A 25,828-nucleotide genomic window follows, 5' to 3' on the forward strand; every position below is an offset into this window, starting at 1 on the left:
ACCTTATCTGGAGGCCACCGGGAAAAACTCCTCTTTTTGATTTGTGCCATGGGATCTTTAACATCCACCTGACCAGGCAGACGGGACCTGGATTTAACATTCATCAAAGGGTCTGACATCACCCCCGTCAATGCAGGTTCCAACCCCCACCCCCTGCACTGCTTTGGAATGTCCCAAAGTGCTTAACAGAGCAAGAGACTTGCCAAACACCAGAAAACAAATGTAGATGTTACGTCAAGTATCGTCAAGTGCAGTATTGTCAATTCATCTGCTGGAGAAATTATTTTTTTGCAAAGCAAACCCATGGGACCAACAGTTTGGCTGCTTTGATAAATAAGTGCCATCCAGGCAGGGTTAGGTTCTGGGACAATGTACATTTTATGCAGCTGAAAGTATAAATTAAGTACATTTTTCTGCTAATTCGCAATAAATCTGATTTACAAATAAGTTATATGCATTAGGTGCCCATCTTCAGGTGGCTGTCCATTTCACAGAAGCATACTGGTTTAACTGGTTTCTGCTTGAAATGTCAATATCAAATTGGCACATTGCAAAGTTCTATTCTGAGATTTACAACAGCTACTTACATATCAAATGTTAGAAATATCTCAAAGTACTCTGTAGAATGGGATTAATTAGAAATGAACAGAATTTTATTACGGGGTTGAATGTAGTAGTTAATCTGTGTCAGCAATGTCCTGCAAACAACAATGAGATTAGTAGCATATCCATCACATTTTGGGGGGTTAATTTGATTCAAATTAAAATAACTGAAAGGAAGTTTTTATTTGAAATATTTTTGGCAATTGCTTAATCCCATCCACTCAGTCCCCACCCCCCAGCCTCCCCCAAGTTCAGGCGCCTCCCAATGTGAAAGACGCCGATAAATATAAACTGTTGGTAGAGTGGGGTTTGGGGCGTCTAGGGTTGGGGCTGGGGGGGTGATCATGTCGACCTGAATCACATGGCAGATGGGACCTAAATTAAAGCCTCGATTTAAAAGTTGATTACGATCTAAAAATAAATTAAGGTTGTGAAGATAAGCATCATAAAATCATTCGGTTACAAAGAGTTTTGGGGAAAATATTTATAAAGGGGTGCTGTTGAGAGTAAAAATGGGTTAGCTTGGACATATGTAGCCTGTCACTTTCCCTAAACTCCTGATCTTTTGGAAAAGCTAAGAAGTTAGAAGATGATTGGGAGGAGTGGAAGCTTTTTTTTAAATAAAAAAAGTAAAACTTTGAAAATTTTGGGGGGAGTTTTTTTTCAGAGCTGCTGTGATTGTTTTAATGAGGCAGATGTCAGAATCGTGTACGAAAACTACAAAAGAAATTCAGTGGATTTCATGCCACGTTGTACAGTTCTGTCAGTTCAAACTCTGTTTCCTGTGAGTTTTTTTTTTAGAATTGCCACATCTGCTTCCCTGTCTTTAGTGAAATCCAACAATGTACGGCTAGCACATTGTCAAATGTTTTCATATTGACTGGAGTAGAGTTTCAGGGCTGCCAGCTCCCATTACAGCATCCCAGCAGCCACTGAGCCCCCAACTCTCATAGTCATTGCCCTGTATGAAGCCGAGCCATAATGTGATCCAAGCCAGCCCTGGAATCAGAGTATGGTCAATTTGTGAATGCAAAACAGCAGAATTGTTATTTCCCATGGAAGTAATAAATATGAGAGCACCATTAGCTCCTGAGAACACTGCACTTTTGATCTGTCTTATTTGAAAATCAATAATAAATGTTAGCATGCGTGCAATGACTTGGACAGTTCCCCTAATTTTGCAGTTACAACATCAATAACAACTTGCATTTGTCTAGCGCTCTTCATGCTGGATAGCCTTCTGGAGCGCTTGCCAGTGGCGGAGTATGACCCCGAGCCAGAGGGAGGGGGAAGGTGACCACGTAAGCACGATCAAAAAGGAAAGTCTTTAGGCAGGATTTGAACGTGGCGAAGGAGCTAGCAAGTGGGCGGGATTGAGTGAGAGAGTCCCACAGTTTCAGGGCATAGTAGCTGAGGGCACGGCCACCGATGGTGGAAGTGCGAATGATGAACAGGAGGCGGGAGCCAACCAGGCGGAGGCAGTGAGTGGGGTGTAAGCAAATTGGATAGATGAATGAAGGGATTTGAAAACGAGTGAGAGGATCTTGAAATTGATCCGTTCGGTAATTGGGAGCCAGTGGAGCCTGGCAAGGACTGGTGTGATGGGGTCGTTACAAGGCTACTCAGATGTCAGGAATAGTTATGGTATTAATTAATGTTACTCTACTAAATTGAACTACATTTAAGCTATTTGAAAAACTTCCGCTTTGTCTGGCATTTTTCTATGTGCTATTCTTCTCTTTCCTTATTTTCCTTACGTTTGGTTTAGTGTTTATAAATCAGGGGCGTCTCAAAGCACTTCAATGTAAAGAGCAGTGACCATGTATTAGATTCCGAGTCATTGTGAAGGACACTACATAAATGCAAGTTGTTGTATTTTCTATCTTACGAAAGAGAAGTTTCTCTCCTTGGCCTGGCCAACCAGTGCTCTAGGTAAAAATTGGTCATTAATTTCATGGCTGTTTGTGGGATTTTGCCATGTTCGCCAGCCAATTTGAGCACAGCAATATCCTATAACTAGCCATGAAGCAAATAAACATTTTTTATCAATGCCATGATAAGTTGCTGTACCTATTAAATACAAGGATTATTTTTATTGTTTTAAGTTTTTTTTTAATCAAACTTTCTTCCCTTTTTCTTTCCTAGACACTCTTTTTTAGCTTTTCTCTTTCCAAAAAAACTGAAGGTATTATTTCACGAGTCATCCTCCAATACTCATCAATTGGCCTTCATTTGTGTGTGAACTTGGCAGTCAGTGTTGACCCATCTCAACACTTTCCTCTTTGACTGTGCATCAGCCACACTCTCCTTACAGTCCTGATTCTGATACTCCCATCTTGGGTACAGACCTTTAACAGTTCAGCACCTTGGGACATCCTTCTGATATGAAAGTCCGGTGGAATCCTGTAGTTTGCAACAACAACAATAGCAAAACTACATTTATAGAGTACCTTTCACATCCCGAGGACATCCCAAGGAGTTGGTCAGTCAGGGGTCAGGACCCGAGTATGGGGGAGGGGTGGGTTAGGGGTGAGGGAAGGCAGAGAGGTGGGAGGGTGACTGAAAGTGCGATCGAAGAGGAGCGTCTTGAGACCGGCCTTGAAGGAGGCAAGGAAGCCAGCAGGTCAGAAGGGGGCGAGGCCATGGATGGCCTTGAAGGTGAGGACGAGGATCTTGAATTTGATCCTCTGGGGGATGGGGAGCCAGTGGAGTCGGGCGAGGGTGGGAGTGATGCGGTCACAGAATCTGGTGCTTGAGAATACATGAGCTGTGGAGTTTTGGATGGTCTGCAGCTTGTGAAGGGAAGAGTTGGGGTAACAATCCCTTCAAAAAAAGAAAAATTAAAAAATAATAATTTGGTCATTCAATCCACGACTCTTTTTGGGACACTGCTGTGTGCAATTGGCTACCGCGTTTCGCCCACAAAATATACAGTCAATTCACTTCGGTGAAGCGCTTTGAGTCGTCTTGAAGACGTGATAAGGCGCTATATCAAATGCAAGGAATATTATTATTAAAGGTGCTATATAAATGTAATTTGTTGTTGTTGCATGGATATCAAATTCATATAAACAAATTATTAATAGTGCTGCGAGATAGCAGTTTTGAAATGCTGATTAAGTATCTAAACAGTTCTTCAGAAGGGCTTTAAAAAGCATAAACCAGACACAGTCGTGGGAAGAAGTTATTTCCGTTTGCTGATACTGGTGTTTGATTATTCTCAGATTACAGTTACATTTCAGTTGATAACACTGTGCCTCCCAGCACTGGTAGGGTAAAATATACTGAGCTTCTCCACATACTTAAACTATTCAGCTTACAGACTATCATGTTGATGTTAAAATTTAATTAAGTTTGCGATGTAATATTGCAGATCCGCTGTTTACAGTAGCAGTCTAATTAGAGAGGCATCCAGAGGATGCCTGGCGCCTAGTGTTGTTTTAAAGCTGTCCCCATCTCCCTGATGGCTCAGTTGGTAAGGCATTGCTGTTATGGACCTGAGCCATACCGTTTCTGCATCCACCCCTGGGCTATACAAGTCAACTGATCTTCACGAGCTCCAATTCATCTCAGTGTTACTGGGTTATGGAGAGAGGGGGAAAAGTTACTCTGGGTTTATATTCCCAATCGCTGTCCTGTGATCCCTGTTACAAAGCACACATGTGGCTCAGCTGTGATTTTCCTTCCGCGCACCCCTTCCCTCCCCCAATGCCAAGATTCTCTAAACTTTTAATCTACTTAATAGTAAAAAATAATCCTTGTATTTGATAGAGCGCCTTATCATGTCGTTGAGACGTCTCAAAGCAGAATATACTGTAAAGTGAATTAACTGTATTGAGAAAGTATTGCGGCCAACATCTTTATATTTTATATATTCATATATTTTCATCATCCTTGGAACAATACACCAGCACATCTACATCAGCACCCATGTCTTAGTGAGGATGACTGTAAGAAAACACCAATTGACTCATGGAAGTTCATCACCCCCAGTGTTTTTGCCTCTCTATTCTTGTTTGATAAATTCATAATAATCACCAATCCTGACGTGAACATTATTCCTGATATCTGTTTTAAATTTACTTTTCTCTGTTTTCCATTTCTGCTCTCTGGTTCTATTTGCTGGCAGGGTAAAATATACTGAGCTTGTCCACATACTTAATAGAGTGGGTTTATTTAACCTGAGCCACCTCCCCCTTTTTCTACCTTCTTCCCAGACAGTTCTTCAATCTCTCTTTACACCTCATCACATTATAGTTTGATCAGTTTGGAGTTCAGACTGTCAGCTCACAATCTCTAACCTTTAATTCTGACAGGGATACAACTGTCAGTTCCAGATAAAAGTCTATATTTCTGTATATTGAAAACAAATTCAAATCTATAGCAACTCTGTATGAACTTGTGCTATTGTAAGATTAGATGCCAATATGAGTCTTCATCAAAATGTCATTCTGCTTTGCTTTTGACCTCAGTTATAATATGCCATGCAATATAATTGTCTTCTGCCGCACAGTGTAGCTGTGTCCGGTCAATATATTTTCCTTTATTCTTTCTACATTTTAATATATTTCCCAGGACGTGGAAGGGCAGGAATTTAAAGTTGTGGATTATCTATACTTTGCTTGACTGTGTGCTTATCTATTCCAACTTCTCGCTGTTTGAAGGGCTTTTCTACATTGTGATTTTCTAAATCTCCTCAGAACTGTTACCTATTTCACTGGTGCATTTGACTGGATTGATCAAGTGGTGCTTTCATCATGTATGTCTTCAGTTTTGGGTATCTTCCCATCACAGTTCTGTTAGAGGTTTACACATTTTTAATACAAGGGCATGAGACCCGAAATTTTTTGTGGTATCTTCAAATTCAGAATTATGCAGACGACTGTCTTTACTTGCTGACTTTCATGATATTGCCTTTTAAAAAAAATGCAAGAGTAGTTATACCACTATCCAGCATTTGTAAACACTCGGTGATTTGAATATCAAATAGAATCATCTGTTCAGGGTCAATAATTCAGTCTCAAGAACAGTTACCATGACTTATTAAAAATAAGTGATTGTTGATTTCTACCAGTTATTCTGTGTTCACTGTTGGCTTGTGGTCTGCTTGTAATCATTTTTGAATGACATGCTGGCATTCGTTCTATGTGAAATAAAACCAAAGGAGAATTTGTATAGGTAAACTCTAAAGCTGGAGTCCGTATCTTCCTTTTCTCAGCAATTGGAAGTGTGTCGAGTCCTTTGCCATATTTGTTGACTGATCCTGAAAGCCTTCTTTTGTTGGATGAAGTAACTGTTCTTGAGTCTGAATTATTGACTCTGTGAACAGATGATTCTATGGATCTCATGTCACTAAACATTCAGGTTGGTGGCAGATGTATCTTAATGACCAGTCTGTGTTACTAATATTAAAGTGTGTAGGCAGTGTGTCTTAGTCATCAGATTACAAGACTTTCCCAGTGCCCAGCTACTTTAGTGCTTTGTCATAGAAATTGTCATAGCAATTTGATTTGCGGGTGATGACTGTAGCCTGTAATAAACTGACTTGTGTCAACCGAGGGCAGGGATTGAAAGAATTGTTTCCGCCCCCAGAGCATGGTATGAGCAACAGACAGTTGATGAGGTCTGCATTAGCTTTATCAGGAACTAATTGGATAAGTGTTCAGTTTCAGGGTCTTTGGGATTGGTTAAATAGATGAGCAATCATCCCATGCATCTTGGTGTTTTGCCAACAAAGTACAGTCACTAAAACTGTAGTAAAACCCTGTGAAGCGGTTTGAGGCATTTTAAACAATGTGATATCAAAAGCGAGGATTATCATTAACTGTTACTGGGGTTTGTTTGGATGGAGGTGAGCATGGTCTATAAAGCCGCTGATTAAATTTCACTTTGGGGAAATTTGACTTTTGTTTCCTTGATTACCTTTGGGTTCAGGGTATTTTCTTCCTCCTCCATAGAGAGAGAGAGGAGGTGGGTTGAGGTTGCAATTTACAGTGTCATCAGTTTTATGTAGTCAGCAGTGTTTCACTTATTTTTCAATGTTCATGATATCTTACTGAATGATAAGATGTCTTGATAATTGACCAGTTTGGATTATGACTTGATTTCTGGTACCTCTCATTTGTCCTCCTCCCCTTTATACTGTACTGTTCCGTTCTTTGTTCTGATTACACAGAGGTTGTTCCATTCCTCGTGAGACTCAGCAGCCCATTCAGGTTTGATCAGTCATAGGTGAGATTCACATTGTGAAATTGAAGGTAGAGCACATGCCTGGAAATTTCCACTGGTCAACTATACCTGACACACATTGCTATCGCACATGGTCGAGGCTTAGGAAGAAAACCCCACAGTTTGCGACAAGAGCCCCTGTGGCTGATCCTTCATCTCAAATCCTTTGGTGTTTCAGTCTGTTTCTTGCTGTACTTGATTTTTGTGGTATGTTTCAGTTCTTATCCCACTGATCAGCTCTTCATTGATACCAACATTTTGGGATGTGCAATTTTATCATGAGAAAGGTTTAGGTTAAGAACATCCTTTAACCCATTACTATCACCTTCCCATTACTGCCTCTCCCACCACATCCTGGTAAGCCTTTCCAGCTGCTAATTGCTCTCTGTAAAGAAATACTTCCTGCTGTCTGTTTTAGACATACCTTTCTCAGCCTTTTCAGCCTTGTCCTGCTGCTTTAATATATCTGAACGTTTTATTCCAGGTTTGTGAATTGAAATATCTATAATTCTACACAATAACATTTTGAGATAAAATGCTTTCTCAGGCTAAGACCTGGTGGCATTTTCAGCTTTAGGGTTTACCTAGACAAATTCTACATGTATTCTCCAGGTAATCACAGGGTCAGGAAATATAATAATGTATGGAGGCCAATGTATATTTGAGGAAATGGACTGAGTGAAAGGGGAAGGAGATTGGTGTCAGTGTGCAGAGGGGGAGATAGGGCAGTGCCTCTTTGATGCTTCATTGATCTGGTCAGTGATGAACAACCCCAGTGTTTGACAAATAATAATAATAATCCTTGCATTTGATATAGCGCTGTTCACGTCGGGAGGACGTCCCAAAGCACTTCACAGAACACACTGTAAAGTGAATTGACTGTATATTTGTGGGCGAACGCGACAGCCGATTGCGCACAGCAATGTCCCACAAACAGTCGTAGATTGAAAATGACCAATTTATTATTGTTTTTGGTTTTGGAGGGATTATTATTAGGCTCTGTGTGGAGTAAGGAAACTTGCCCAAGGTTTCGCCCTCTGCCTGGAATTGAACTCAGGTCTCTCACTTGCAAAGCGAGTGCTCTAACCACTGAGCTACAGGACTCCACACTTGTGCAGCACTTTGATGGTTGAAGATGATTTAGCTCCACTTTAAGATTCCGATGTAAACCCATTTATTCTACTGCTTGCTCTCATAATATTGTTACACCTGTAGGAATATGCTTTTACCATTTGTATTATATTTGAAAGTGATACACTTTCTTATCTCATTTTGTCTTTTAATGTTTTAGGCTCATCCTTTCAAACACCCTCCTTGAAAAATGTAAAATTGAATACGTGAAGACTGATATGAGCTGTGGGGAGGGGGAGGGGCAGCAGGCAGTCACTTTGGCTTTCTGAGCTTCAAGATGGGAACAAAGCAGGGATCTGTGGAGATGTCATTAATCCAGGGCTTCAGGCATCTGCTTTTAATTGTTTCAGATCCTCACGTTGTGGGACTCGTGAGTCCTCCATTCCAGTGTCTGTGTGCCATTATTTAAACAAAATACTTTCAGAGAGGATGACGTTGGGAATGTGTTTCCCTCTTTAAAGCTGACTCTGAAATTTATGGGTTTGATTGCTGCTTGTTGTGAAGAACTGATTTCACATCTGCATTCCGCAATTGACCTGGCAGAGCGTAAAGCTGGGCATTGGTATTATTGTAATACCTACGCCTCAGCAGAGAGGTCAATGTAAACGTTAGAAACGTCACTTTTACTTTCAATCAACTGATGCAAAACTGAATATGATCCTTCTCATCCCCCACCTAAAATAACACAAGTCTAAATGATTACCAGGGTTGTTTTATTTTGCCAGAGGTTACTCTGGGGTGAACAGAATGTAGGTCAATCTGACTGGTTATGATTCTGTTTTCCAGACCTCTCGGGACCTGGCCTGTTTCATTCAGTTGGACCACGTGAACGTATACTATGGGCAGGACTATCGCAGCAAGTACAAGGCCCCGACAGACTACTGCTGCGCACTCAAGGTAAGCCTGACTGAGGAAGACATGCTGCTAAGGTTAAGATTTGCTGCACATTTATTTGTAGATGAGCAGAAATATGGGTCAGATTTAGTGACTCTTTCTGGCTTGTGGATTCCTCCTGATTTTTTAAGTTGTTGCTTGTTGCAAATGACACGGAGAAACTGTACTTGAATCTCAATTGGACTAGGGCTGAAACTTGGATTTTGAGGCAATCCCCTACCAAATACAGTCACTGCACAAGCCTGTGAAACACTTTCAGACAACCTCTCAATGGAAAAGGTACCATTTCGCCCACAGAATATACAGTCAATTCACTTTACAGTATAATCTGAAGGGCTTTGAGATGACATGATAAGGTGCTATATCAAATGCAAGGAACATTATTATTATACCAAATGCAAGGATTATTATGGCAAGTACATGTTTAAAGGTCTATCATCTATCTCAAATAAATATCCCAGATCTCTGTACTTAAAGTTTGACAGATTTCTGAGTAAAACCCAGTGTTACAAAGACTGAACTTCCCTCTCAATCTTTTCATCGGTTTTAGCCCTTCGCAGCCTTCAGTTGTCTATGATGTTTCCCATCTGCTAGTCAGCCACATGGACGTGATGGAGCGATCCTTGTCCGTCTAGTGTAACTTCCGATTAAAAGAATGAAAGAAACCATGCCCTGAAATGAAAACTCAATGACTCACACTCTCTCCACTCTAGCAGGAGCTCCAAAACAGCTGGGACTTACAAATAGTACCTTCTCAGCTGGAAGTGAGGATATCCATTAGGGTTCCTGGCTATTGTAATCAACCAGAATGGGAGCCTAAACAGGAAGTTGTTTGAAATCTGAGGGCTGTTTTTGGGAGCTACTGCAGAGCGGAGAGACTGCAAGTCAGTGAGTTTTTGTTTCTGGTGCATGGTTCCTCTCATTTTTTCCGTTGGGAGCTTTGGCATCTTTACTTGATGACTGCTTCAGAAAGAAGAATTTAACAGCTTGGACAGGGTTCAGTCTCTCCACTTCTTCAGACGCATTTCCTCTAAGGAGGTTTTCTTTTTTGAAAAGAAAGTTTTGTGTAGCTCTGAGCAGCCTCTGTTCACCTGCGTGAATTTTCCTTTGGCTCGGTTTCTGAAAGTGATTCACTCAAACAAAATACGTTCATTTCAAAACTGTTGCTTTATTCAGAGTCCCAAACAGAAAGACTAAAGTCAGGAAACTCTGAACAGAATGTCCATCCATTCATAGTGTGTTATAACCAGGTGCCCCAAAAATCTTATGCAAGTTTTACTGTTTATACATGTGTGTTTATGTATACATGGACATGAGTTCATGTATAAATTCTAATGACTCTACAAGGTACTGTGAGTGAAATGGCCACAGAGTTGGTATCCCATATCCCACCCCCCATCCAGGTTCACAATCTTGTGATTAGCCGTCTTTTGTTTCTGAACTAGCAGAAAATAAATCCGAACAGAAGGTTGAGAAATTAGGATGTAGTACCTTATTATATGCCACTGGTGGCTGCTTGCGTTTTCAGACAGTTCACATGCAGACTGAATGGACAATGTGGAAATATTATATCAGTTTTTATTGTTGGAGCCACGAGAAAGATGTGAAGAACATGTACACATAGAGTTAGATATTCACATAATTGTGTGTACATACATATCTAAATATAATACTCATGCACATATCCACGTCTAATCTATACAGCACACACATAACACTAATTTGTTTGTGAATCTAGTTCTGTCACTTTCAAGTCAGGGGCTGCAAGGCTCTAGTTGGGAGTAGTAGCAATGTTTTAAAGGAGATTGCACTGCATGCTGAGTATTTTGTTTGCTTTTCCCCTTTGAAATATTCCCCTGAGGTGCGGAAGAATTTCCTCCAGACTAAAGGCTAGATCACAGGGCAAGCATCAGTCTTAAATCTTCTTGTTCCATAAACAGTCGAGTTCAGCTGGCTGCAGCGCAGTGGTGTGATAACCACAAGCCCACAAAAACAATGAGGGAAAATTAGCTTGCTTGCCTGTCATTTACCAACAAATAACAAGTAAAAATGGTGAGAAGCTGTTTGTGGAAATGGAACACCCAATACCAGGCTCGTTCAAAATAAATCTTTGGCTATGATCACATCATTAGATTTCCCGATGTGAGCCATGACTGAGTTTATCTTACCGGAGACTGGAATGTACTTATTATCAGAAGATTTTTGGAATGGATCTTGGATATCACAGTGTGGCTCCCATAAAAATTAATACTTCAGACCATTCCTCACTCAGCCCTTCCCATCCACACGTAACTGCATAGGGATAGCATTTTGGTGTTCGTCTCCCTGCTGTGTGTGGGATCAGCTGCATCTTTGCCCATGTTCCAGACGCAATACTTATTACGTGAAAAACTTTTGAGACATTTCAATGTAAGAAGATGCTGCATCTAATGCAAATAGGCTTATTTGAATAGGAATGCATAGCATCAGAAAAGACTATTTTGGTCACACTGGTTGGTCCCAAAGTTTGAAAAATATCATTTTGGAAATCTCACTTATACCCCTCCATTGGTGCTTTCATTCCAAATGTGAACCTGCGATCACTGTCGGCCTCAACTGTCTTTCTCTCTGGATAGTGTATGCCATATAATCGCACCAATTCATCAAATGTTCACCTTCCCAGTTCTGAGTTTAAGATTGTAGTGGAGTCCCCTAGTCCATGCTTGCCTTGTAAGCAAGAGGACCTGGGTTTGATTCCTGTGCGGGGTGAAACCCAGGGCAAGTTTTCCTTACTTTACACGCCTGTTTACTTAGCAGTATGTAAGAACCCAGGTAGTCAACTGTTGGATTGTTTTCCGGAGGTAATGATCCCTTGAGAAAAGAAAAAATGTGGTCACTCATTCCACGATTGTTTGTGGGACATTGCTGTGCTCAATTGGCTGTTGCGTTTCACCCACAAAATACACAGTCAACCTACTTTACAATATATTCGGTGAATTGCTTTGAGACATCTCAATGATGCTAAGACGCTATATCAAATGGAAAGATTATTATTATGGTGAATGTACATTAATAGCTGAAAACTGGAAACTGCTTGGGAGGTGAATGGAGGAAATGCAACTTGTGTGAATTGCATCTGCAGTTATTTATCAGTGACCATTCCCTGCACAACTCAGCAATATGTGGCCACAGTTGTGCCACTGGCTGCTAGTTTCATCCAGTTGCAGAGGGAAAGAGTTTCAGTGTCGTTCTGTCTGCGTAGGTTGGAATGCATAGGTTTATCCTGACTGTGGAGCCACGCCCGGAGATTGTTTATCCTGGAATGGGCACTGGGTGCTCAGACCACAGTTGGCAGGAAGTCATCCAGATAACTCGACCCAGCAGCTTACTGATTTGCGTGTGTGAGGCGCCATCAGCCTGCCATACAGCAGCTCGCTGCTTCACTCCTGAGAAGAGCTTTGCTCTTTATCATCTCATTTTGGTCGTTATTTGTCTATGTGGGCAGCAAAGCCTGACGTCCACACTGCTGTTGGGCTGCTTGACTCTTTTGACATTTGTCGCTTCTGTTAGGAAACTGCGTTGCAGACCCTTCCATGTGTTGTATATTGCTTCACCTGTGGAAATTTTGTTCTTTTTCCTGTCATGACTTATGGCCTCCTTCATTCCTGGCAGCTCCCTGGGTTCTTGCCAAGTTGCATAACCACAGTCATCAACTTGGTGTGCCTTTCCAACCGGGTGGGTCAACATTCTCAACTAATGTAATCACATATTTTTGAATGCCGATGTGTGTCACTAACACAGACACTGTGGAATATAGGATTGAAATTACTGCACAGAAAGAAGTCATTTGGTTCATTGCACCAAATGAGCAATGCACCGGGTTCCGTGACCCTATCACCCCCGTCCTTGGCTGACTCCACTGACTTCCCATCTCACAGTTCAAGATCCTGGTCCTCATCTTCAAAGCCCTCCATGGTCTCGCTCCCCCCTACCGTTCCTACTGTAATTCAATTTTTTTGCTATGTAGAAGTGCTATTCAGGTAGTACAGCCTTTGATGGAATATTATTTTAGAGAATTTAACATTGAGAGTTGTCTCTCTCACACCATCTCCACTTCATCTCCACAATCCGTTTCTCCTCTAGGCCCCGCATTGTCTTGTGCAGCATTTCTCAGGGCTCTATCCTTGGTCCCCTCCTCTTCAACATCCATATGCTCCGTATTGGTGATATCATCCGCAGATAAGGGGTCAACTTCCACATGTATGTGGATGACATCAAACGGTCTCCAACCTTGAATCCAAGACCGCTGCCTGACAGAATGTCTTATCAAATGAAAGCTATCTTTCGTCAGTTGAACGTCAACAAGACCAACGCCCTCCTGATTGGCTATCGTCAGCTCCTCCACATCTCAGGTGCTGACAGCATCACCATCCAAGGATGCACACTTCACCTCACTAAGCCAGTTCGGAACCTTAGCATCTTGTTTGACCCTCAACTATCCTTTGTACCCCACATCCATGTCATGACTCTCTCTGCCTTCCCCCACCTCCACAACATTGCCCGGCTCCGCCATTGTCTCATACTGCAGGGCGCCGCATGCATAACCTCCAGGCTTGACTATGCAAACTCCCTGCTTTTCGGCCTCCCAACTTCTCCCTCCATAGGCTACAGATCATCCAGAACTCTACAAGCATGTTCTCTCCCACACCAGGCTCCGTGACCCCATCACCTCCATCCTCAGTTGACTCCACTGGCTTCCTATCACACAGAGGATACAGTTCAAGATCCTGGTCCTCACCTTCAAAGCTCTCCGTGGCCTCGTTCCCTCCCTACCTCTGCGACCTCCTAACCCCCTACCAACCTGCCCACTCCCTCTGCTCAGCGGGCTCCTGCCTGCTTCACGTACCCCGCTTAACCTGCCCCACCATTGGCGAGCAGGCCTTCAGCCACTCTGCCCCCACTCTCTGGAATTCCAACCCACAGTCCCTCCGCCTCACCCCTTTCCTTGCCTCCTTCAAGACCCATCTCAAGACTCTCCTCTTCGACCGTGCTTTCGATTACCCTCTACCCCCCCCCCCCCCCCCCATCCTCCACCCTCCCCAATCCTGACCCCCAGCTCGGGTCCGAAACACTGACTGTCCAGCGTCTTGGGACGTTGTCCTGATGTGAAAAGCCCCATACAAGTGTCATTTGATCTCCACTGGAATTTTCACATCTCCATTAGCATGGTCGTCTCCAGTATATTCAGCGCCTTCTTTCAGCTCCCATAATTTTTACCCTTAATTCTCTATAAGTCTAACTTTGTTCGAGCCTTGAATATCATTCCTTAATAATAATCTTTAATGATTATTGCATTTGTATCATCTTGTTGTCAACATATCTCAAAGAGTTTCACAGGATGTAGTAATTACAGGTGAATGCTGCAGCCAATTTGTGCAAAGCAATGTCTCACAAACAGCCATGAAGTGAATGACCAACTTTATCTAGAAGATTGTTGGCCAGTCTCCCTTCTCTTTTTGAATAATGTCATATCATCTTCAATGTCCACCAGAACAGGCCGACAAGGTCTCTATTTGACAACTGATCCAGAGGATGGCATCTCCAACAATGCAGTTCTCCCTCAGAACTACGCTGAGTGTCAACTTAGATGGAGAGTTTAAAGTCCCAACATGAATTCAAAACCTTTTGACTCAGAAGCAAGTGTGTTTTCAAATGAACAAGGCTGACTCTTCCTTGTTTTCCTGGATCGGATACAAGGAAAGGTTTGTTGTTGATTGGTGTTTCTTTACTCACAGCTATTTACTCTCCATCAGTCACAACCTTAGTCACAACCTTTCCTCTCTATTTTGTCAATACCACTCTATTGTTATTGTGTTAAACTTTCCTCTCTTGTTCCTACCAAACTAAAAGTCATCCCACACTGATTTCATTCTTACTATATTAAAATCAGAGTTCTTCTCATTTTTAAAAAAAACTGGAGGTTGGCATCACCGTGACACTTTTTGATGTATTTCGTTATTACTCTTCCACCTTGGTGGTGTACTGCACTTAACCTTGGCCTTTTTTTAAAAAAAAATCCTGTGTCATAGTATCAGCCGTCGCATGCTTAAAGCTGAGATGTCATGCCTCAGAGTCATGCCTGCTTTGGAGTGCACAATGAATATTACGTGTGACTGAATCTAAATATTAACATTTTAATCAGCCTCTCCTTCAGCTGCCAAAGTACAGCAACCCATTGCCCTCCCCCACTCCATCAAACAGGGAGTAAAGAAAGTGTTCCAGCATTCCATGTCCAATGGCCTAGTTACCTGGTGCAGCACTATGTCGTACAGACCAGACAGTGATCGATTCTAATTCATGTCTGTACTGAGTTAGCTCTTCTCAGACAGGAGTAACAATTGCCATATAATTCTCATCACCCACCTCCCACGTTCGAGTGTGTGAAATCGGCAACATTTTGAGTGTGTGAAATCGGCTGAGGACAGAGTTGGCTAAAGACAGGATTGATCTTGACTGTGTTTTCCCCCCCACTGCCTCACTCACCCCTTTGGTCAAATACCCTGGCAACACTCACTGTCTTGGACTCGCATGACTAATGGATGCCAGCGTGAAATACCAGAGGGTGGCATGTGCCTGTGGAACTATACTCTGGCAGAAGGAATAAGGACTTACAAGCTGTCATGAAGGAGAGCAGATCAGGAGAAGGTGATCAGGGGGAGAGGGAAAACAATTGCCACTAAATTATATTATTGCAGAAGTTAGTGTTTGGAATGTTCTGGTTTGGGAGCTGCGGAATTAATGCAGAGAGGAGCAAATTGAGTCTGTTTATACTGGCATTAGGGTCTTTTAAAGGAGAATTGTCAGCACTTCTTCTTGAGCTGTACAGATGCGTTAACCTTGCTCCCAATGGCATTAAACTACGTCAGTTTTGTAGAACAGTATTGGTAATTAGGGAGACAATGTGGACTCAGCCTGTGCATCACATTTTACTGTCTGTTTGTCTTTGCTACATATGGATACAGATCAATGATTCCACAGACATTTTGGATTAAATGCTATATCTGAGTTGGGTTTTGTGAGTTAGGGCACATTGATCCTCAGTAATCTGATGCTTAATGAATGGCACCACATCATTTCTAATCAAGAGTTCAAATACTGTAACTTTATGAAAATAGTCTTTCCTCAATGTGCTACTGAGTGAACACACACTGTTAGTACTGGGGTCATTTGAGGACTCTTTGTTAATGCGGAGTCCTGTAGCTCAGTGGTTAGAGCACTCGCTTTGTAAGTGAGAGACCTGAGTTCAATTCCAGTCAGGGCGAAACCTTGGGGAAGTTTCCTTACTCCACACAGAGCCTAATAATAATAATAATAATAATCCCTCCAAAAAACAACAATAATAAATTGGTCATTTTCAATCTACGACTGTTTGTGGGACATTGCTGTGCGCAATTGGCTGCCGCGTTCGCCCACAAATATACAGTCAATTCAGTTTACAATGTGTTCTGTGAAGCGCTTTGGGACGTCCTCCTGACGTGAAAAGCGCTATATCAAATGCAAGGATTATTATTACTGATATTCACAACTAGGGAGATGGGAGGTAATTAGCTGACTACACCCTGCATATCCATTCCTCCTTTGGTTTAGTCTTGCTCTGCCTATACCATACCCATCCAAAGGACAACCAGTCCAGATTAACACTCTGGAGTCAGAAGCAGAAAATATTCAAGAACATTACTTCAATATGTTTTAATTTAACCAAAGTTGTCAACAGTTTAACAAACTGAATGCCTGACAGTAGCCATTAACTGTAGGGAGATTGGAACAGACTCCGTCTAATATAGGGATCTATTTGAGATGATACTACCCTGAAAAGCTGCCTTTTGTGCTGAGTTTAATGTACCAGGATTTCTAATGGAATATTACTCTTCATGACATCGCTTCCTGATCGCCTGAAGCTGCTTGTAATGTCTCGCTGTTTCATACCGTTAAACAGATTGTAATTGTTTTAGGAAGGTGAAGGTTTTACAACAGTACACCCAGTTATAGTCTGCTGAATGGGGCATTCACATGGCAGATTGTTATGTTCGCTATCTGTCGCCGTGCATCTTGTCTCCTATAGTTACTCGAAGCAACGAATGGTAACACAGCATACACAGTATTCCAGCTAAAATACAACAACTATAGCGCTGCATCTGGGGTAAGGTACAGTCGAAGGCTGGCAATTTGGCAGAGTTGGAGGAAGGCGTTCCTGGTCAGAGACCATATGTGGGGAAGGAAGGACAGCTGTGGGTTGAACCTGACGCCTAGGTTGTGCGGTTTGGTGAGTCTGAGGGATACGCAGTAAGTGCCATGATTTGGTGCTCTGTGCGACACGTCTCAATATACAAATATCTACCTTTTTTCCCCCAGTATAGTCGTCCTGTCAGGATAATCCAATGTAAGCTTCAGTCATGTTAGTGCAAAATGCTGACTTGTCATCATGTTGTGACAGTTAGGTGACTGCAGGTCAAACTACAGCAATGATGAAGTGTTTTAAAACACCCACAGTCTTATACAGCAGTGACACCCACACTCAGTTTGGTTGAACTGCTCTGATAGTTTGACTTCATCAGGACCCTCATTTGAGTGGCACTAGAAATCCTCCATTCCATTCTACTCCATGTTTAATGGCGAAGATTTGATGGTGGCACAAGTTAATTAAAGTTGCAAGTTAATTTCTTGGGCAAGATTAGTACAAAGAAACCTAGCAATGTATTGAAGGAAATCAGACCAACTGAGAAATCCCATGCCAGGAAGCTGTTGCAATGCATCTGAGTCTAGCATATTTAATTTAAAAACAGATGTCAGTAGTCCTTAAAATCCTAAACTGTATGCGTGCATGTATCACTCGCACATAGTGAATGGCGTGTTTTCTCTGAAGCAGCAATTTGCCCTCTGATGCCACTGTGTGATTACAAGAAGTATTGCAATTTAATTGATGTAACTGAGGAAGAACCACAAATCAGATGAAGGTGTCTGTGCATGTTTTGTCCCTCCACTTTGGGAATCTCCCTTGCCTGCTCATTACTATTATAAAGCTTTTGCTGGAGGTAGGTGGGAGAGGGAGTAGCACATCAAGGGGTTGATTTGGCACTATAATATTCAAGCAGTTTGCTATCCTTTCAGCATTTTGATATATACAGTGGAAGCTGGTTAAGCTGGACGCACTGGGGACAGACATTTTATCTGACTTATCTGTCCGAGGTTAGCTGAAATACCAGTCCCGCCCAGCAGAGGAGCTGTAGCGGCACCATATAACATGTAATAATGTTTCACTTGAAGCAGTGTTAAAACTAAAATACTTTCACACAATTCAGTAAAATATATTTACCTTTGTTTGGCTGCAAAATACAGTCCAGTACCAGCAGAAGAGCGGTGCTGCTTCCTCCCTCCCATTGCCGTTCCATTGGATGGGAAGGGGACCAATTCGTGCCCATTCACAAGCGGCTCAGCAGTCAATCAATCATGATATTCCCTCCCTAATTGTTCCCTGTTCCTCTGCCCTTCACTGATTGACAGCCCAACTCCAGCCACTTGTGAATGGCTGGAGTCCGCTGTCAATCAATCTTAGACTTTTTCCACCTCTATCCGGGAGCCCCTCATGGCTGAAGACTCGACACAGAAGTGAGTGAGTACACCAGTGGTGACCAGCGTGGCATTTTGCCCGGATTAACTGGATTTTCGTCCAAATTAATAGGCATATTTAAAATGGGTAAGCGTACAAATGAATTGGGGCCGGGCGTTTTGTTCGATTTACCTGACTTCTGGGGTGAATTGGCATCTGGCAAAAGCTGATTCCACTGTGTGTATATACACTATGTGTGTGTGTGTGTATTTAATATATATATATATACAGTTCACGCTCTGTGTTGACATATCTCCTAAAGGGGATTTTTCCAATTTTAGCAATTACTCTCTTTCTATTCCTGTGGTTCAGACAAAAGCATGGCATGCTTCTGCATTCAAACTGTTTTTCAACAAGTGTTGAAGACAGCACTGGATGACTGGTAGCTTGGGTATCTTACAAAATGGATCATTGGTATTTTGTTGCATTTCCATGTCGAAATATAGCAATTAACCTTTGCTACACCTCATACACCCTTCTGTTAGTCAATTAAATGTGCTAATAGGCCTGGAATGCTGGAGGAATTCTTTTAAGCATCAGTTTCCTTGTACTGCAAACAGTGTACACAACCACTTATGTAAAGGTCTTTCAGTGCTGCACAGATCTGGACCACACACAACTTCTAAGAAACTCTGTATTTTGCTCCAAATCATGCAGACTTTAAACTTGGATGTTCCACATTCATGTGCTGAACAAAAAGAACCCACTGGTTCTTGCCTTGGGTTCAAAACTTCTATTAACTTGTGTTCTACTATCCCCCTACCTACCTGCCCGTATCCTCCGTTCCTCTGGCTCCGGTCTGCTCCACATCCCCCGCCCCAACCGCCTCTCAGCCCCGAGGCTCTGGAACTCTATCCCCCAGTGTCTTCGCCGCCTCCTCCCTTTCCTCCTTCAAGGCCGGTCTCAATACCTTTCTCTATGACCGTCCTTCAGCTCTCCTCTCGACTCTCTACCCCCTCCTCGCCCCCTCCCTTCCCTCTCCTCACCCTGACCATTTCCCCCCTGCTCGGGTCCTGACCCAACTGTACAGCGCCTTGGGACGTCCTCCCGACGTGAAAGGCGCTCTATAAATGGAATCTTGTTGTTGTTTTGAACATTGTTGCAACAGATTTCAAAATCATTATCCATTTTATAAACTGTCCATAATAGTGCCAGGTGGCTGGGAGCACTGTAATAAAAAGTGAAACTTGTGTTTTGATGTCACACTGGATCTAGTTCTGTAAAAATAATACTTGTATGTGATATAGTAACTTTCATGTCAGGAGGGCATCTTGAAGCACTTCACAGGATATACTCTAAAGTGTAGTGACTAATTTATAGGCAAATGTGGCAGCCAATTTGCACAAAGGAATGTCCCACAAACAATCACTAAGTTATTTCATAATATTATTTGGGGGTTTGTTATCCAGGACACCAGGACAAACTACCTTCTCTTTTCAAATACTACTATTGGATCTTTAATGTCCACCTGTAAAGGCAGACGGGGCCTTGGTTTATTGCCTCATCTGAAGGACGGCCCCTTCAATAATACGGCATTCGCCCAGCACTCATTGGACTGTCACCTTAGACTGTAAATTCAAAATCCTAATGTGGGGCTTGAACCCTCAGAGGTGAGAGTGCTACCAACTGAGTCAGGCTGAAATAAAAGATGCAAATAATATAACTGTATAATCAACAACATCCCCAATATTTTTATGTGTATACTTTATACTTTAATCTGTCTGCAGAAAGTCTAGTTCAGATTACAGCAATTTTTCATATAAAAACTATTATTTTTCATTATTTTATGGCTTTCACGGCCTGTAAATTGTATTGTAATGTCACGTTGTATTTATCTGCACTGTAAAATGCCCTCCTAAATGGACCTGCAAATCCAATCTATTTTTGGTTATAAAAGAGAATAGAAAGGAAAAAAAATTGCCATTTTGACTCTGACCACATGTGTAGCTGCCTCCTGCAGGTTTCCCTTTGCTTTACAAGCAGTGGAAGCTAAGTGTTCCTTTATATTTGTTTGCAGCACCCACAGATTCAGAAGAAGTCACAGTACATCAAGTATCTCTGTTGTGACGATGTTCGAACTCTTCATCAGTGGGTCAACGGCATCCGCATTGCCAAGGTAAGTGCAGGTTTTTCCTCCATAGCAAAACGTTTCTACATTGTGTTTGTGGGTTGGAAGACTTGCAGTGAATTCAACGCAAACTAATGCCACTATATTGACAGCTTTTAAAGAGCCTATAAATATTAACAACATTGCGAGAGAAGTTTGGTTATGGAAGACTCTTCCAGACTATCCATCCTAATCGTTTCTCATTACAGCAGCCAGCTGTTTCTAAAACAAGTCCTGGTATCTATTACCCTCTATAAGCTATTTGGTATAGGAATAGAAATACCATGCTGATGGAATGGGGGCACGTTGTGAGGTTCGGGTTAAGTTATGAGTGGAGGGAGCTTGGTCTGTGTTGTGCCTAACCTGAGAGAGTTCAATACCAACATTAAATGCCATAAGTGTTCCTTTCTGTGATATTGATTTCTTTCCCTTCCCCGCATAATTGCAAAATAAAATATTAAGTTTTCTTTTTTTTCTTGTGAAATGGGAGTTTGGCTCTCTAGTCATGTTAGAGCAGAATATTATTGCCACATCAAACATTCCCTTCCCTTTGAAACTTTGAATCCAATGTTAGAGATTACAGCTCAGTGAATTCTTTATCTTAGAGGTAGAGTTAATTAATAGCTGTGAATTCTCACCCATACAAATAGAATTACTTTTGAGAACATTCTTCAAAGCACAGAAACACTTTGCAGTAGGTCAGAATGGGGGATGATTTTGGTTATGTAAATTTTAAGCTGCTTTCTTTGTTACATCAGTATTAGTATTCTCATTCTCACCCGCACTAAACTCCGTACCCCAATTACCCCAGTCCTTGCCAAACTCCATTGGTTCCCTGTCACAGAGTGGATCAACTTCAAGATCCTCACTCTAGTATTTAAAACCCTCCACCTTGGCACCCCCTATCTCTCCAACCTCCTCTCTCCTCACAGCACTTCCCGCTGCCTCCTCCTTGTCTCTCAAAGCCTCTGCTCCACCATTGGCGGCCATGTCTTCAGCCATTATGCCCGAAAGCTATGGAACTCCCTCTCTCAATTCCTTTGCCTTGCCCCCTCTTTCCCTATTTTTAGGTTGCGCCTGAAGACCTTCCTCTTTGACTGTGTCTATGGTCACCTTCCCCCTCCCCCTAGCTCGGCATTGGGCTCCACCATTATTAAGCGCTCTGGGACGCCGCCCAGCATGGAGGGCACTGTATAAAAGTGTTGTAGTAGTTTGCGAAGTGTTATGCTGAGGTATGATGTTTGGAAGCTACGTGCTGCTTAAATACAGATATCCAAATCTATTGAGCTGCTCTGTTCAACCCTGGAATCATTGTTTCAAAGTCAAGGGAAGGTTGGGTGTGTCTGCTCCAAAATAGCATGGAGAAGTTGCTGGAGTCCGCCCTTATGGACAGATACATCTCAGAAATGCAATGCAATATGCAAGTCGATTATTTGACACTTCCTCTTACGTTACAATAGAATTTACCTTTGTATGATTGCACATTCTCGTTGTGAAATGACCCTAATAGTTACATCTTCCTACAGTATGGGAGGCAACTCTATGATAACTACCAGGAGGCTGTGAAGCGGGCAGAGACTGCATACGAGTGGTCCTCCCTGTCCAGTGCTAGCATGAAATCTGGGTCCAGTTCTTCCAGCTTGCCAGGTAAATGCACCTTGTAGTGTAAGGTATCTTACAGAACAAGACAATGGTGTCTAGAATGTACCAATTTCAGATAAAATTTCTCAACAAAGGAAATAAATTAGTTTGGAGCAACATTCCTGCCTCCCGACGTGAGCAACTTCCCAAGCAACTGGTGGAAATGCTTGTGGGAGCAGACGCTGCAGACCTACCATTGGCGGGCTAGGCTTCTGCCACTCTGCCCCCACCCTCTGGCACTCCATCCTGCAGTCCCTCCGCCTCTCCCCCTCCTTTGCCTCAAGACCCTCCTCTTCGACCGTGCTTTCGATCACCCTCCTCCCCCCCCCCCCCCCCCCACCCTCCACCATCCCGACCCTCGGCTCAAGTCCGAAACATTAACTGTCCAGCCCTTGGGATGTCCTCCCGACGTGAAAGTATTGTATGTAATTATTTCTTGTTGCTGTTGTTTCTGTATGTCTGCGCAGTGTGGCTTTATGATGTCATTGGAAATCTGACGTCCCCGTTAATACTAACTATACTGTAACCTGTTATAATCGTGGACTGTATGACTGGACTAGCTTTACCAGATCTGAAAGAATCAAAGACTTTGTGAAGGTTTTTGTCAGTCAGATTTGTATCCAAGTGATTCTGATCTGTAGTCAGTTTACTGCACATCGGGCGTAGTAATTTTGGCTCTAGGCTCAGAAGTTAAGGTTAGTGTCACTGCTGTCCCAACCGAGATTAGTCAGCAGTAGATAGAGTGTAAGGATTGATACATGAACCTTTCACGTCTGTATTGCTCCATTCCATACTGAACTGTCTTGACTAACTGAGCCATCGGACAAGCCAATGCAAGGTTATAATATGGCTTGCAAAATGGCAAGACGAGTAGTCTTGTGAAGGAAACCTGAAAATATGGGCCTCACTAGCCACCTGGCAAACATGTACAAAATGTTTGACTTGTCTCTTCTTTTTGCATAGAATCACACTCAAATCATTCCAGCCAGTCAGACAGTGGTGTTTCTGACATACAGTCCACAGGCCACGTCCGTTCCCAGAGCATAGTCAGCTCCATTTTCTCAGAGGCTTGGAAGAGAGGCACTCAGCTGGAGGAGCAGCAGCATACCAAGGTAAGGTGCCCAACACCCAGTCTGGTGAAACTGAAGCACTGTTGAGGTCTAATAGGAGGACTTTTCGATTGGCTGTTCCATAGAACCACAGCAACTCCAATCCAGAAGTAGACTGCTTCAGAGCGGAGTTGTTGGTCAATGTTAATGCATCCTGTGGCTAGTGTTAATGCTTACCATCAGACGAGCTTTGGAATGTGGCATTCTTTACACTTTCTTTGCCAATTGTTTTCTTGCCTTTCTCTCCCAGTTACCTTGCCTGAAGCAGGTCAGGCGCCTGTGTGGGAATGTCGATTTGGGCAAGTATCATGACTAAGATGATGCTGTTTAGCAAGGTCATTTGGGTGAGGTACTGGAGAGTGATTCCAACTTACTTTTGTCCACTTATTTGTGGTTCAAACTGAATACCTGTATACTCAGCACATCGCTCGGAAGCAGGGGTTGTTGGAGAAGCAGAGTTGCATTTTGTCCCCACACAGATTTATGCCTCAAGTTCTGCCCCAACATTCCAACATGGATCAGCATTCCTGCTGAAACTGTATCTGTACCTTAAAATCATTCTATCACTCAGGCTGCACCTCAGTCCATTCAAACTCATTTGCATCTAATAAAATGTTGTGCAGTAAGTTTGCACAGAAAGATTGTCATTTGGGTTGTAGCATTGGAATTGAGAATGCAGTGCTTTGTTGCTTGTTACAATGGGGTGCAGAGGGTGGGATGCAGTCCGTTGGGTGAACCTATATTGTTCCGTTCATTCAATTGCTGTAACTATTTATAAAGCTGTCTCTGAAGAATCAAGTGTCATAAAATAAAAGCATTCTCACAGGCAGGACATTTCCAGAGGTTTCTAAATAGAACCTATTCTGTGCAAAATTACAGGAATAAGAAAATTGTACTGGACTAATAATGTAAGTATAATTCTCTGGAACGTCACTCCCAATAAAGGTTACATTTAAAGGTGCTATACTCATAGCCAGCTAGGTTTATTTATGTGTGGCTAAATCAGACTTGCTCTTCCGGTGACATCTGTAAGTAGGAACCCTGTTGTTAGTCGATTGGCGGATCGCTTTTCCGGGTTAATAATCCCTCAAAAAAAATAATAATTTGGTTACTCAATCCTTGATTGTTTGTGGGAAACTGCTGTGCGCAATTGCTGCCGCATTTCGCCCACAAATATACAGTCAATCACTTTAGGGTATATTGTCAAGGGCTTTTAGACATCTAGAAGATGTGAAAAGCACTATATTGAATGCAAGGATTATTATTATTATACATTGGAGCTGAATTGCAGCTTACATTGTTTTTCTAAATATCCTTGTCCCTGAATGGGATGTCACAAGAGGGCAGTATTAAGCTTGTTAAAGACCAGAGTAGGATGTTACTGACACTTAGCCCAGACTGGAGGAAAATCAGGCAGACAATCGAACACTGAGCAGAGATTGTAGCGTCCACTGGGAGGAGAGGAGAGTGGCTGTCTTTAGTACCTCCTGGTGGGCGATGTTGGGACGACTCAGGTATTGACAAAACTTCAGGCAGTTTAGGAATGGGACCTGCAAAAATGGGAGGAACATATTGGATATCTTTCTACCACATTAAAAATAATGTATTAAACAGGACATTTATTTTGTAAAAGCTTGTTCCTTTTTTTATGATGGGTAGTTCAGTTATCCCAGAATCAAATATCTTCTAATTCTTGCCCCACTTTTATCATTGACTGCAGTGAAATCAATGCATTTTGACAACTTCATGAGACGTATGTGCTATCTCTCCACGGATTTTAAACAAATCTTCATTATTGTTCGTGGTTGATTGTGTTTTATGAGAACTTGTTCTCCCTCTCCTTTTTGGTATCTGCTGTCCTCGCTTCCCTTGCAACCTTTGCTTTCAAGGCACAAGGCTGCATTCGGCTCCCCTGGGGCCAAAGTTAGCTCCTGACAACGGGAGGAGGTTAGTTTATGGTTTAATCTATTTTTAACACATTGCATTAAAACCTGGCCCTATGAGCTCACTCTCTACCTGAATACTCAGCGCTCAGATTCCAGATAGCTACATCAGAGTTGAAGTGGAATGCCCTCAGTAATGATCTCTTAACATTCTACCTCCTGCCACTTCTCCCAAATAATCTTTGACTTTAAATATGATGTCCTGTCCTGTCAGTGCAGACTGTTTCTGTGCTGCACCAAATCTTTTTTTCGCAACCTGGCTACTGTATTTAGTGCTTCCAGTGGACTTTGTATTAAATATTATTAATAATAATAATGGCAATCCTTGCATTTGGTATAGCGCCTTTCGCGTCCAGTAGGTCATCTTAAAGCACTAAACATGAAATGGAGGGACTACATTTGTTCTTGACTGCAGCAGCCCAGCTGTACACAGCAATATCCCACAAATAGTTTTGAAACGAATCACCAATTTTATTTGATGGCTTGTGAGCCAGGACCCCCCAGGAGATTTTTTTCTTTTGAATAG

General features: G+C 42.3%; 1 protein-coding gene across 1 annotated transcript in view; it reads left to right on the forward strand.

Moving 5' to 3' along the window:
- raph1a (Ras association (RalGDS/AF-6) and pleckstrin homology domains 1a) overlaps positions 1 to 25,828 on the forward strand; it is a 133,541-nt gene that overhangs the window by 99,114 nt on the left and 8,599 nt on the right. The window contains exons 11-14 of the mRNA XM_007890617.2: positions 8,749 to 8,859; positions 20,520 to 20,618; positions 22,136 to 22,256; positions 23,214 to 23,362. Of these exons, the coding sequence (XP_007888808.2) occupies positions 8,749 to 8,859; positions 20,520 to 20,618; positions 22,136 to 22,256; positions 23,214 to 23,362 (480 nt within the window). The remainder of the gene's footprint in view (positions 1 to 8,748; positions 8,860 to 20,519; positions 20,619 to 22,135; positions 22,257 to 23,213; positions 23,363 to 25,828) is intronic.

Source organism: Callorhinchus milii, unplaced genomic scaffold (genome assembly GCF_018977255.1).
Source record: "Callorhinchus milii isolate IMCB2004 unplaced genomic scaffold, IMCB_Cmil_1.0 Scaffold6, whole genome shotgun sequence".
Taxonomy (NCBI): domain Eukaryota; kingdom Metazoa; phylum Chordata; class Chondrichthyes; order Chimaeriformes; family Callorhinchidae; genus Callorhinchus; species Callorhinchus milii.